This window comes from Lingula anatina, chromosome 2 (assembly GCF_051362555.1).
Source record: "Lingula anatina isolate TDL-2025a chromosome 2, LinAna3.0, whole genome shotgun sequence".
Lineage (NCBI taxonomy): Eukaryota > Metazoa > Brachiopoda > Lingulata > Lingulida > Lingulidae > Lingula > Lingula anatina.
The window spans coordinates 21,000,992-21,013,527 of record NC_141768.1 but is presented as its reverse complement, the minus strand read 5'-3'; the positions used below and the strand labels follow the sequence as shown (position 1 = coordinate 21,013,527).

General features: G+C 33.4%; 2 protein-coding genes across 10 annotated transcripts in view; one reads left to right on the top strand and one right to left on the bottom strand.

The window, feature by feature from the left end:
* Window positions 1–8,962, top strand: part of LOC106156052 (ras guanyl-releasing protein 3) — a 58,955-nt gene extending 49,993 nt beyond the window's left edge. For all 5 annotated transcript variants that reach the window (XM_013531142.2, XM_013531143.2, XM_013531147.2 and 2 more), the window contains 7 exons: window positions 464–544; window positions 932–1,149; window positions 2,061–2,199; window positions 3,882–3,918; window positions 4,539–4,664; window positions 5,187–5,386; window positions 6,461–8,962. In XM_013531142.2, coding sequence (XP_013386596.2) covers window positions 464–544; window positions 932–1,149; window positions 2,061–2,199; window positions 3,882–3,918; window positions 4,539–4,664; window positions 5,187–5,386; window positions 6,461–6,631 — 972 coding nt within the window. In that variant the 3' untranslated portion in view covers window positions 6,632–8,962. The remainder of the gene's footprint in view (window positions 1–463; window positions 545–931; window positions 1,150–2,060; window positions 2,200–3,881; window positions 3,919–4,538; window positions 4,665–5,186; window positions 5,387–6,460) is intronic.
* A 1,581-nt stretch (window positions 8,963–10,543) lies between these two features.
* LOC106156060 (5'-3' DNA helicase ZGRF1-like) overlaps window positions 10,544–12,536 on the bottom strand; it is a 40,400-nt gene continuing 38,407 nt past the window's right edge. For 3 of the 5 annotated variants that reach the window (XM_087003037.1, XM_087003038.1, XM_087003040.1), the window contains 3 exons: window positions 12,112–12,324; window positions 11,905–11,948; window positions 10,544–11,665 (listed from right to left, as the gene is read on the bottom strand). In XM_087003037.1, coding sequence (XP_086859163.1) covers window positions 11,528–11,665; window positions 11,905–11,948; window positions 12,112–12,324 — 395 coding nt within the window. In that variant the 3' untranslated portion in view covers window positions 10,544–11,527. Of the gene's footprint in view, window positions 11,666–11,871; window positions 11,949–12,111; window positions 12,325–12,536 lie in introns of those variants that run through there. The other 2 variants (XM_087003039.1, XM_087003041.1) reach the window with 2 other exon arrangements.

Below are 12,536 nucleotides of genomic sequence, written 5' to 3'. Positions count from 1 at the left end.
AATGTTATTGTTCAATTTTTTTCTATGACAAAAAGCATAAAAATATTAGTTTGTTTATGAGCCCCTGTTCATGAACAGAGAGACCCCACTGCATGTCAGACATAAACATTTCTATTATACTTGAGCAAGTGACCGGTTGTAGACCAAAAATGATATAATATCATGTTAGAAATCACTTCTACAATGGCGTACAACAATAAAATATGTTTTAGCATTCAAAACATACATACTGAGATTGACATAAACTCTCTATGGTATTGACTGATGGCATATTTAAATTTGAAATGAAATGTAATGATTTTTGGCATTATCAGACCAGCTGCTGCAGTAGTTACATAATTTAGATTATATTTAACTTTGTACGTAGGCAAAACTTCAGTGCACTTCAAACTGTGTGATGGAAAGGAAACCTTTGAGGAAAAAATTTGCTGGCATCTCTGATACATGCTTTTTGAAATTCCAGTGCTCTCTAGATCTGAATTATACAGATGATGATATATATGAGCTGTCTCTTGCCAGGGAACCAAGAAATTCACTGTCTTCAGTAAGTACATGTAGTTTATGAAGCTGGCACCACTATGTATGATCTTTGCTTTAACCTGCCAGCTTACAATTTTTTGCCTTATAATTTTCATTTGATTAGTGATATTTTCATGCTATTATACAGTTATTGACTTTGGCTAAGATTAATATGTTGTTTTGTAGAGTTCAGAAAAGTGATATAGACTGAGGTGTGTGTGTGTGTGTGTGTGTGTGTGTGTGTGTGTGTGTGTGTGTGTGTGTGTGTGTGTGAATAGTAATTATGTATTATGAAATTGTTTATCAGAAAAGCTTTTTTAATTGGGCATAATTTTACAATTACAGTGTCTAATACCAACAAAAATTTTACTGAAGAATATTTTCAAATAAGGAATGCTTTTCATGATTCCAGCCCCCGACTCCAACCAAACCAGTTGTGTTCGCAGACTGGGTCGCAGGCATCAGTCCTCCCGATCCCGTACTTATCAACAAACATGTCAACGACATGGTGGAGGCCGTGTTCAAAAACTACGATCTGGACAGAGATGGGTTCATTTCACATGCGGAATTTGAAGACATTGCTGGCAATTTTCCATTTATTGATTCTTTTTGTGTCTTGGATGCTGACCAGTGAGTGCAGTATTAAGCTGGCTAGCAGATTATTGTGCCTGAGGTTGCATGTTAAATACTTCTTCATTTACTCATGCAGTTATTGAACTCTCCACCAACATGAAAAGTGCTCTGTCAGTGGTTTTAGTCATCCTTCCCGCAAGTCCCAAACTGGTTCATTACCCAAACTGTTTTAGGTCAACCAGATAATATATGAACCAATGATTTTATTTGATTTTTTTGCTCAAAATTTACTCTTTATTCTTATGCAGAATTGTCAATAGGATTATAAGATCCATTTAACATTTTTTAAATTGCCAATAATGTAAAATGGTTTGGACAATCAACATGTTTTAGATATATAACCAAAACAAAGATTGCACCAAAGGTAATTTCTCTGTTGTCAGATTACCTTCAGATTGAGTTATATATCATACTTAACTTTTTTCTTGTCAATTAAAAATTTTTAAAAACCATTTTTTTGATTTGATGTAAAGTTTTTTTTCAAAGCAAAAAGTATTGCCATTTAGACAAAAACTACTTTGGTTCAAACAATCAAATCACCCAAAAGGTCAAACTATTAGCTTAGTTTTTATCATATTTTAAACAGAACTTATTCCTCTTAAATGCAAAACTGTAGTTTAGATAATATATAACTAAAGACACTGTTTGAATCTAGCACTGTTCTTTTGAAAAATCAGATTTTGTTATTGTTTTGATCACAATCTTAAAAGCATTGTTTATGAATTCTTGGAAAAGCTATTTTTGAGCTTATTAAGGGCAACAATTTTCATTCTCAAGATTGAAAAGGTATGTAAAACTTGTCAGTTCATAATACATTTCTATTGAGACTAGCTCTTTTTGAAACAGAAGACTGTGATATAGAAGAAGTACACAGCAAAAAAAGATAATATCTTTGCTGTATTTTTTAGAGATGGAATGATCAGTAAGGCTGAGATGAAAACCTACTTTGTCCGTGCCAACTGCCATGCCCTACGGAACAGTTTTAAGCATGCCTTCCATGAAACAACCTACTTCAAGCCAACATACTGTGTACACTGCACAGGTTTGGTGAGTATGTCTCCACGCCTGTGTGTGTGTGTATGTGTGTGTGGGTGTGTGTGTGTGTGCATGCATTTTCCTTCTTGTATGCAGGCAATCATGAGGGTGCGTGTATATATGTGCACATATGAAGCCTAATAACTGGCACTCACTTTTCTTAAATTTTTGACCTTGCTAACTTGGATGCCGTTTACCAGAATAATATTCACGGTCTCTGGACTGATGGCAATTAAAATACACTCAGACAACAACAGCCACTAGATGTGTTATTTTTTCTGTGTAAAGAAAAAATCCAGTCACTACAAATGCTTTTTCTGTGTAAAGTAGGCCAAAATACCATCATAACATATTATATACTTGTGGTCGCCTTCACTTCATTTTGCTGTAGTTTATAATCTGACAGTCTTGTTATAAGTGCCTGGTAAAAATAGTCAATATTTTAAGCAGATATCAAGGTGCACTGGAGTTCTGATTAGGTATGTGATATAATCCTTCCTAGAGCATACCACATCTGTACTGGTTGGTTACATACTTTTCAAGAGGACTGGAGGTTATTGGTCGCTGTATGTTAAGTCCCACACACATGGCTCAATCAAGTTCTATAAATTAGTTTAACCATGCATCTACGTTTAAACCGTGAAGGGGTTGATGAATCTTATATGTACTCATCACAGATTCCATAGCATGTGGCAAAGTAGTCAACCTGAGACAGATTGCAATCAGTTGTTATAGCAAACAGAGAGCCTGGAAAAATGAGCTTTGTGACAGATGCTTAAAACTGAAACACATATGCTGTAAATGCTGGCCTATGTGAATTGTATCTTAGATGCATTGTTAAAGTAGCTCAGGGCTGTGATCATTGACCAGTAAAGTGCTGGCATGAATACATGATACAAGTACTAAAAGGGTACCTTCGAGATTAACAGAAGAGAGGAATAGACGATATGGCCAGTTCTCTGGCATGCCAGGTAATGTGAAGTTTATGATGTAAAAGAAAAGAGAATTGGATTTTAAAAAAAATTCAGAATATTGTAACAAGGCTTGACTGAGGTAGGTTGAAGAGAAAATGATGAATAGGTGTAGGCATAGTGGTTTACTTAAGTTTGGGATTTTGATTTCAGTGCTTGACAGTGGTAAGAATTTTTGTTATAGATTAATATGCTTGAGGTGCAGTTATGAAAAGTTCATACCAATAGATACAAGTTGTATTTCTTTGTTTGTTTGTTGTTTGTCAGGGATTATATTAATTGTTAATTTTTGTGAAATTGAATTTCTTTTGATTTCCTTCAAAAAAGTTGTCAAAGTATATTGTCATTAAGTATTTTCTATATAGTAATGATTCCATGTAGATGCTGGTTATATTTAAGAAATATATTCAATATTTAATTTATTAAGCTAGATATGTTTTCAATCATTTAGGAGTTTTCACTTATTCTTGTCAGGAAAAAATTTGTGGATTTGAAGTTTATCTTGTCATGTGCTGATAACCATGGTATTATTGATATTTGCATTGGAGGTTTACGTAGACCACAAAAAGTCAAATTAGAACCTATTTCACAGAAAGTCCTAAGTCAATTTTGGGACTAGAATTTTAGCATACTAACACCTTGAGAGCAATTATGGCCAAGTGAAAATCTGGATAAGACTGCTGACAGACTGCATTATTTAATTTCAATAATCTTATTTTACAGTTGTGGGGTCTAATAAAGCAAGGTTGGAAGTGTAAAGGTAAGCAATCTGTTAACATAAATAGTTAATATAATTAACGTACTAATCTTGTAATAATGCACTGGTTTTTGCTAAATGATAAATATGAGTAACCTTGACTAAAGAAGCATTTTTAAATGCAGAACATTTAGTTATTGTTTTATTTCATCAAAATTTTACATTTAGGCCAAAAATTTGATAGAGTGATCATGATTAGGTTATATTAAGAATTATTGTGTACTATTTAACTGTGGGAAGGCCTGATTTATAAAGCTTTGTCGGGCTAAAATGTATGTTGAATATTAATCAGAAAATGTGGTTTAGTATCTGTATTATCTATCTATTTGCTGATCAAACTGCTTAGTTGCACAGGCCAGGGCCTCTTTGCTACCCAACAAATTGTTTTGGTGAAGTAGGTTTTTCATTGCCTTTTATTTTATTATGGAAAGATGGTAAAAAAAGTAAATATTTTTTCAAAGATACTAAATGTGTTGATGAATGGTGCAAGCATCATGCCTCCTACGTAAAAACATCTTTAGTCCCTTTAAAAAAGATTTGCTTTTTTTTTTTTTTTTTTGCAATGCCATTTTTATTGATTAATAGATGGAAAGAGCTCAATAGATTAAAAATTTTATTTATAGATTGCGGTATCAATGCCCACAAACACTGTAAAGACTTGGTTGTGATGGAGTGTAGAGGCAAGCAGCACATGGGGAGCAGTAGTCGAAGCAGCTCTCTCAGCAGTGGAAATGGCCACGGAACGAGCAGTAAGTCTTTCACGAGCACTGCTAATTTTCACAAGCTGGGGAATATGCTAGATATTGGTGATTCAATTTGGGACACAGTTTACTATTAGATTATAGTGATGTACAGAGTGCTAAGTACACCATGAAATATGGGTAATTCAATTAGGGACACTCTTGACAGTTATCTGTATTACTATAATGTACATATAGTATGTTGTGAAAGTAGATTAAGCAGTTTGTATTGATAATGGACTCTGTCACTACCATAGTCTACTATTGTCAGTAGTCTACTATTAAGTTGTGGTATTGGTAGTAGGTCCAAATAAACAGTACATTGACTTTGATAACCTTGTCCTCTGATGGAATTTTATCGACTTACGTAATTTCTCCATCAGTGCAGCTGAGTCATCTATTGCATTTCATCATATCTAACACCTTGTATTTCAAGAGTGCTTTTAAAGCTAGAGGTGATCAAATTGTAATTGTGATCCAAACTATGGACACCACGTTAATAAACTTATTGCACTGCCCCATTATTGGCAGGTCCAAAAGCCTATGATCTCACCACTACTTCCAAGCGAAAGATGTCCCACCGGTGGCGCGCCAAGCACCAGTCCACTCAGACAGAGGAATGTGCAGACCTGAGCCCAAAGAATAGCATGGAAGAAGTGAATGGTATCAATAATGAAGAGTTTTACGAGGATCCAACATCCCTGTATGAAAGACTGGTTGAAGCAGAGGAGGTGAGTTTGAATGGTCTGTGACTGATTTGGATGTACCGGTAGCATAATAATACATCTGGTCCATAACTGAATAATTGTACAAGTTGAATATTTTCCTTGACCTCACTATGCCTAAAAAAATGAGAGTGAAGTTCTTTAGTTGGTTTTAGGTTACAGAGATTGTTTTTCATGACAAATGGAACATTATGAAATAAGGTTTGTTTTTCATGACAAATGGAACATTATGAAATAAGGTTAATTGGTGCTCCAAGAAAATTTTTAGAAATCTAATTCACTTATGTTATTTTTTTTTGGTTTCTTGGCATCATGTCAACAGCATTAAAATTGATGGCTTTATTCTCTGTAAATATAGTTTAAAGTTATTTACATTATAATGTGCATATCCAACATTTAATAAATCATTAAAGAAACATGTTTAATGTAAATTTATAAATCCATGCTCATAGCAAGAAGTTTTAATTTTTTAGTGCATTTATCAAATATATATATATATATATATATATATATATATATATATATATATATATATATATATATATGCATAACAAAGATTTTTTTCTGTACCAATTATTGTGATAAATAAATTCATCTTGTTTGTGTTACTATTACAGATGTTCCCTAGCCATTTTAATTGTGAGATCATTGAAAAAAGTTAAGGGACACATGAGAAGGAAATATATTTTGGTTCTTTTCTGTTCTTGACAATGAAACCTTATGGAAAGACAGAGCTTCTTTTTTTCTATATCCCCCCCATTCAGGAAATGTCACTATGCCCAATAACATCAGTGAAAGCACCTTTTAAACTGTATCTTTGAAATGTGTTTGGTTCAATTTTTGTAAAACAAAAATGTGATAGTTAGGAGGTTTGCATAAAATCTTGATAGGGAAGGTTCAAAACAGTCAGTATATAAAGTTGCAGAAAATCTCTGTAACATGTTTTTAACATTAGCACTTGTACTCAAGCAAATTTTATGCCTAAGGATATTCTTATTATATGTCAATAATTCCTATAGTTTCACAATTATTGTGAACAGATAGATGAATTTATTGCCTGAAGTCTTTTTCTCTATCCAGACCAGAGACAAGCTCCTGGCAGAGAACAAATCCTTAAAAGCGAAACTGGAAAACCAGAGTGATCAAATAACAACTCTCAAGTCCCACATAGGACTGATACGCCAGCACACCATTACTTTTATTCTGGATCAGATGGACACATTGCACATGCAAAGAGACACCGAGGTCTGAAAACAGTTGGTCACCAAGACTGTTCACAGGGATTTTTTGAATAAGATAACATGAAGAGTAGTTAGCATGTGGTCAAACAATCAATCTTGTGTTCATGTATTTGAAGCAGTGACGTCAGTGAAACACAGCATGTAAAAGCAATGAACATTGTCTTAATAAAACCAATGGGACTTGTGGTAAGTTCTGCTGGATTTTTTTTTAAATTTAAGGTTCTTATACTTATACCTACCTACATGTACTATACTCATTTCTTTAAATTCCAAACCTGAATATTTAACTGTGATGAACCAGTGGAGCAAACATACAGCCAAAAGTATGTCAGTCAACTTGGTGATTTGTATACCTGCTTGTTTGATTCACAAGGAACAGTTGTTTGGGACATTCTGGATATGCAAAAGGCAAGGGGAAAACTTCCAAATTGAAGGCATTGTTTTGAATAGTTTATTTTGATCTACATTGTACCTCAGTACACCAACAATAAGCTGTCTGAAGCTTTTACACACCAGACATTGGTTTAATACCAGTAATTTCTACACCATTTCTACACCATGAAAGAACTTTTACACACCAACAAGGTTGGATTGGTTTTCAGAAGTGGAAAATACCTATGGTTGACTACAAGGAATGACTAAAAAAATATGAAATTGTTTACACGAAACTGTGCTTTGTGTCTGAGATGACAAAGGATGTAAAAAGAAGAAAAAAGACTTAATTTGTGGTGGAAATGCTCAGTGATTATTAGTGTTTTTCTGAGACCTGCATCAAAAGTGAACTCTTTATCATTAGAGTCATTTTTTGTCAAGTCTAAGTCGAAAGGAGATGCTCTGTGGTCAAATAATTATAAAGTTTTCATAAAGAGACTTTAACCTAGCAGCGTTGCTCGCTTGGTTCTTTAAATAGAACAATAAAGAACAACAACAGAGCTCATATCTGATCATATAAATGACTGCTGGCTGAAAGAAAATAAGGCCAGTATTGTATATTTATTTATTTTTCATGTAAAGTATTTATTGTTAATGATTCCAAATTGAAGGTCATGCTTCTCATGACACGGCTATGGTTCTTGGTGTAAGGTAGTGGGTAGTTAATTACTATATATGCTTGAAGATGTCTCTTTGCTATGGATGTGCATTTATGATAACTTAAATCCAATATTTAGTGAATGATGGGATAGGATTATTTTTTCTACACATGGTCAGAATATTATTTCTACCAACAGTCAATTTATATCATTATTTACAACATAGGTTATAGCTTTAAGTGTGTCTGTTGTTTTATTTATTTTATTTCATATATATATATAGTTAACTTATAAATATGTTTATAATATCATTGGTACTCCTAGGGCCCATTTTACAAAAGAACTTTGGACAACTCATTGGATTTAACTTTCAAACCAAAGTTTTTGACCACAATAAATTGCTTATAGCCCTATTTTAAGATGAAATACTATACCTATTTGAAAAAATTAAAGTAGACCAAAAAAAGATCTAATAAATTCAGTGAAAAGTTCTTTATCAAAACCAGCCCTTAGTTTACCCCATCAATTGATATTGCCCAGTGGTGCTAAAACAAGCCGTGCAATCATGTTCATAATCATGTTATTATATACATATATGGTACGTGTATGGACAGAGTCTGTTCATTCCCCATAAATGGTTTAATTTTTGTATCAACAATTGGTCCAATACCTGTTTGTACTTTGTAGAGCTACTTTATAGTTGGGAAAGTACTTTCGTTGGACCTGTAAATAGTTGCATTGAGGAATATTCATGAAAATTATATCCATACTTTGTGATCAAGCAGTCATCACATCCAGGTGAGATAGAAACGAAAGTGTTAACTTAAGCCCAAAAAAGTAGGTATCAATATTTTATGAATATCATTCAGCATGCTTTGTATTACTTTATGACATTAAATCCATGACAGTTAGTAGTGTTAGGGTTAATGTTAGTGTTGCTGCAAAATGACGCAATATCTTTGTTGCCCTGTCAACTTTGTCACAGTTTCATAAGACTAGTGCAATTATCACACCCTTTTCCTTTTTTTCTTCAATGATTTTGAGTTTTTTACTTGAAAATTTCCTGAACTATCCATTTAACTTTATTTGATTTTAAAATGGGCTTTTCAAAGTCTAATAGATTGTTATAAAACATTATTTTGTTGAATTACAAAGTTATTTTCTATTGATTTTTGTTAAGTGATTAAACTGAACAATATATGTATGATTCAGTTGTATTTTTTCCTCAGACTATTGTCAAATAATTGTTTAAGGATTTTACCATGACTCACATTGTCTGTCTCAATAAAGCATTATTTTTCTTTATTTTATGTATGGCATTTGAAATTTGCTCATGTGTACAGTGTGATTTTTACAAGTATTTAGGCAAGATTTCCTTTGGAAAGCATTATAATGTCAGAACAAGGGCAACAAATTCGTGGTTTTTGATCATACTTTTTTTAGAATTTTATTTTAAATATAAATTAATGAACTAAAATAAACCAAATTTTGGTCTAAAAGTTATTTACTTAGTAGAACTGGCCCTAGCTCCTCTTATTCTTTAGAGAAAAAAAGCTCTCCTCCCTCACACACCTTGTCTTAGTGAAAAGACACAACAAGACCTACAGAATCAAGTTTCATGTGAACAATACTATAAATTTTTTAAGGGTTTACTTAAAACAAGGTGGGATGGAGCAAAAACACATTTTGTTCGTCATTCATATAGCCCAAAATAATGGGGTGGCCTCCTGCAAATACAAATTTTTTCCTTACTGAAAATCTTCCGTTGAAAATTAGTAAGTACAGTTTTAAGAATGGTTTTCAGTGTGAGAAATAAGCTACCTTGTAGTGCTCTTTTAACATTACGAACCATATTTTGAATTTATTTGCCAGGCAGTGTTTTGTTATTATTGTCATTAAATTTTGGCACTGTACATGGAATTATTTACTTTACAGATGGTTTTAGGTGCTCTTCAGATAGGGGGAGGCAACCAAGGGTAGCTTTGTTTTAATACTTTTTATGATTTTGGTCCTGCTTTTGCAGTAAAAGTTTGGAGATGAATGTTAGGGCCCAAAACCTGTGTATTGTTGTATCATTTTGTCACTCTTCCTTGTTTACATCATTAAAAGTTGTCTGTTCATCAACTTTAACTGACTTGTTTTCTTTCAATTTATTGTCTGAGAGGGAATTTAAAAAATCTGCCCAACTGAAAACCAGGTTGAAGACTGAGATACATGATGTATGCGGACTACCTTACAGGCCACAAATAATAAATACTTTCCACGAGTTCTCAAAATTTGGTTTCTTATTTGTTATTCCTATTTATCATTGATAATATGTGTTACATGATAGCAAGTTGTGAGTGCAAATTTGAGATATGTAATAATGGTATGTCCTAGTCAATGTTATTTGCATGATCTCTTTGAAATGAATAATATAATAAATTAACAGCATTCCAAGCTGGCTACATTTGTATTAAACATGACACTATGGTACATTGAATGCCACACCATTGGTGACCAATAAGTTTGACAACTATCAATGTTTCTTTTATTTTCAAAGAATTTCCCCCTATTCTCTATTTGTGTTTAAGAAACCTTCAATTATTATTTTATTATAGGTCTACCTCACGACTTTGGAAAACTTAACAAATAAATGATATAAATAATAATTGGAGTGAAGGAAAGGTTAAAACTTTATAGGGTTCACCAAAGAGACTTATTTTTCTGGGGGCAACTGCCAGCTATACAGAATACGGACAACTTATTCAAGTTAGTAGTTAATTACCCCCAAACAGCTTTAGTAGGTGTGACAGACATTTAAGCCACTTAAGTCATGGAGATAGATCAATCCAAGGTAAGTATGATATCTCTGGGAATGGTCTCTAAAAGTCTCAGACAAGTGCAAATAATTGGGTGCTATTAAACAATTTATTACTTTAACAAACAGATAACAAACTTAAAAAATAATTGGCTATGGCAAAAATACCTGCGTTTTGTAAATTAGTTCTACTTGTACATCATGCAATTTTACTTTAACTCAAGTCTACCTTTAACTTAACTATCAATATGCAACACAGTAAGAAAGCAGTATATAATTAAGAGAAGTCAATCTTACTTTAGGCAAACGATTCATAATCAACATGTTTAACAGTTTTGGTAAATTATCAGCACAGTATGTCTCTTATTTATAAATAATGGTATGTATGTGCATATAGTTCTTAATCACAGAAAGTGTTATTGAGGAATTTTGATTAGAAATAAAAGCATTAATTTTTCCTTTCTTTGAAGCACAAAGTCTGTTGTGTAAACAAACCATCTTTACCAATTTTTAGAAACAAAATTTTATCTCAAAGTGGTATGTGGTGCACCTGCATCCCAGTAAGGCTATTGTGTGACATGTTGAGCAGACAGATCAAGCAATATAGCTAGTAAGATTGCATACCCAGTTCCTGTGGTTCCAAACTGGATCAGTGCAGTTAAATAGAATGTGGAGGTCAAGGCCATGGGCTAAATCAATGTCAAGACCATGACCTAAAATGATATCTAGGTCATGTGACAAACACTAAGTTGTGTGTTGAATCTGGTTTCCCGATGCTACTGGCAATGTAAATTGGTCATTGTTACTTGTTTGCTGCTTTAAGTGAACCACCTGCTCACTTTAAGCCTATACTGAGAAATCGGCTCCTGAAGTTGGTATTGTCACACAAAATGAATCTTTCATCCTGAGAAAGATGATGCTCATTGGCTGGTACGTTGTTGATCAATTTAATAAATCACATGATAAACAAAGAACAAAAGGCTGAAATCCACGGCCTTTTCCCTCTCTTCAAATTCACATTCCTCAGTGCTGACCACCTTGGCATTGGTACCAATACGGACAGTTAACAAATGTCTCAAAATGCTGGTAGGTCTTCATTGTCTGAGGATTCTGTGTTACTGTCACTGATTATGTTCTCATCTATTATACGGGGCCTTGAATGTGACCTCATGGGAACACGGCAAGGTGGCTCTTTAAATGCTCCATCACCAGGCTGAAAAAGAAAAATTTAATGTTTAACATAATAACAAGAAAAATGGTGTATATACTGAGAAGAGAAGAAATACTGTACCTTTAAAATGATTCTTTCTGTGAGAATAGAATGGAATTAGGGGTACAAGACAAAAAAGGCTCAAATTTTAGTTGTGATGGAGTATTTGGGAGGATGCATACCAGACCTTCAAATATAGCCACACCCACCCTTCAATATTTGCTTTGCAAATTCATACTCACACTGTGAGTGTCACACCAGGCTTGGACAACTGGCAAAAATGTCCCTAAAAATAAGAAAGAACAAAATACACTGCATATACTATCTATTTTTCTTATTTTTTTTCTCAGAATTTAACATGCATTCATTTCCATTTCCTGTTTTTCCCTGTTCAAGGGCTTAGATATTGAGTTATTTTGTACAATTTTTTCCAGAAGGCTTTCCTTTACCTTGGGGCCCTTTGTCTGTGATATTTTCACTGTAAACATTTGATGGTGACTGTTGTTCTGCTTTCAAGATAAGACTTTTGCTACTGTCAGTATGTCCGCTTTGCTGCATACCACAAGATGAGAAGCCTTGTTTCTGTGATGGAGATTTCTCTGCCTCTGATGTCTTTTGTTGTTGAAATGTTCTCATAAATTGTGAGGCATTTACAACATCACCTGAGGTTAACATCAAATAATTATATTATGTCATCGATCTGAACAAGGGGGTTAAGCTTCTAAGGCAGAAATATGTAAGTAGATTGATAATCGATTAATATCTTTGTCATTTTGTCTCTTTTGCACTAAAAATAATATATGCATGGAGTTACTACATATCTTGACTTTCTTTCTCTTATAGGTGCCCATAAAATATAGCACTGGTGCTTACC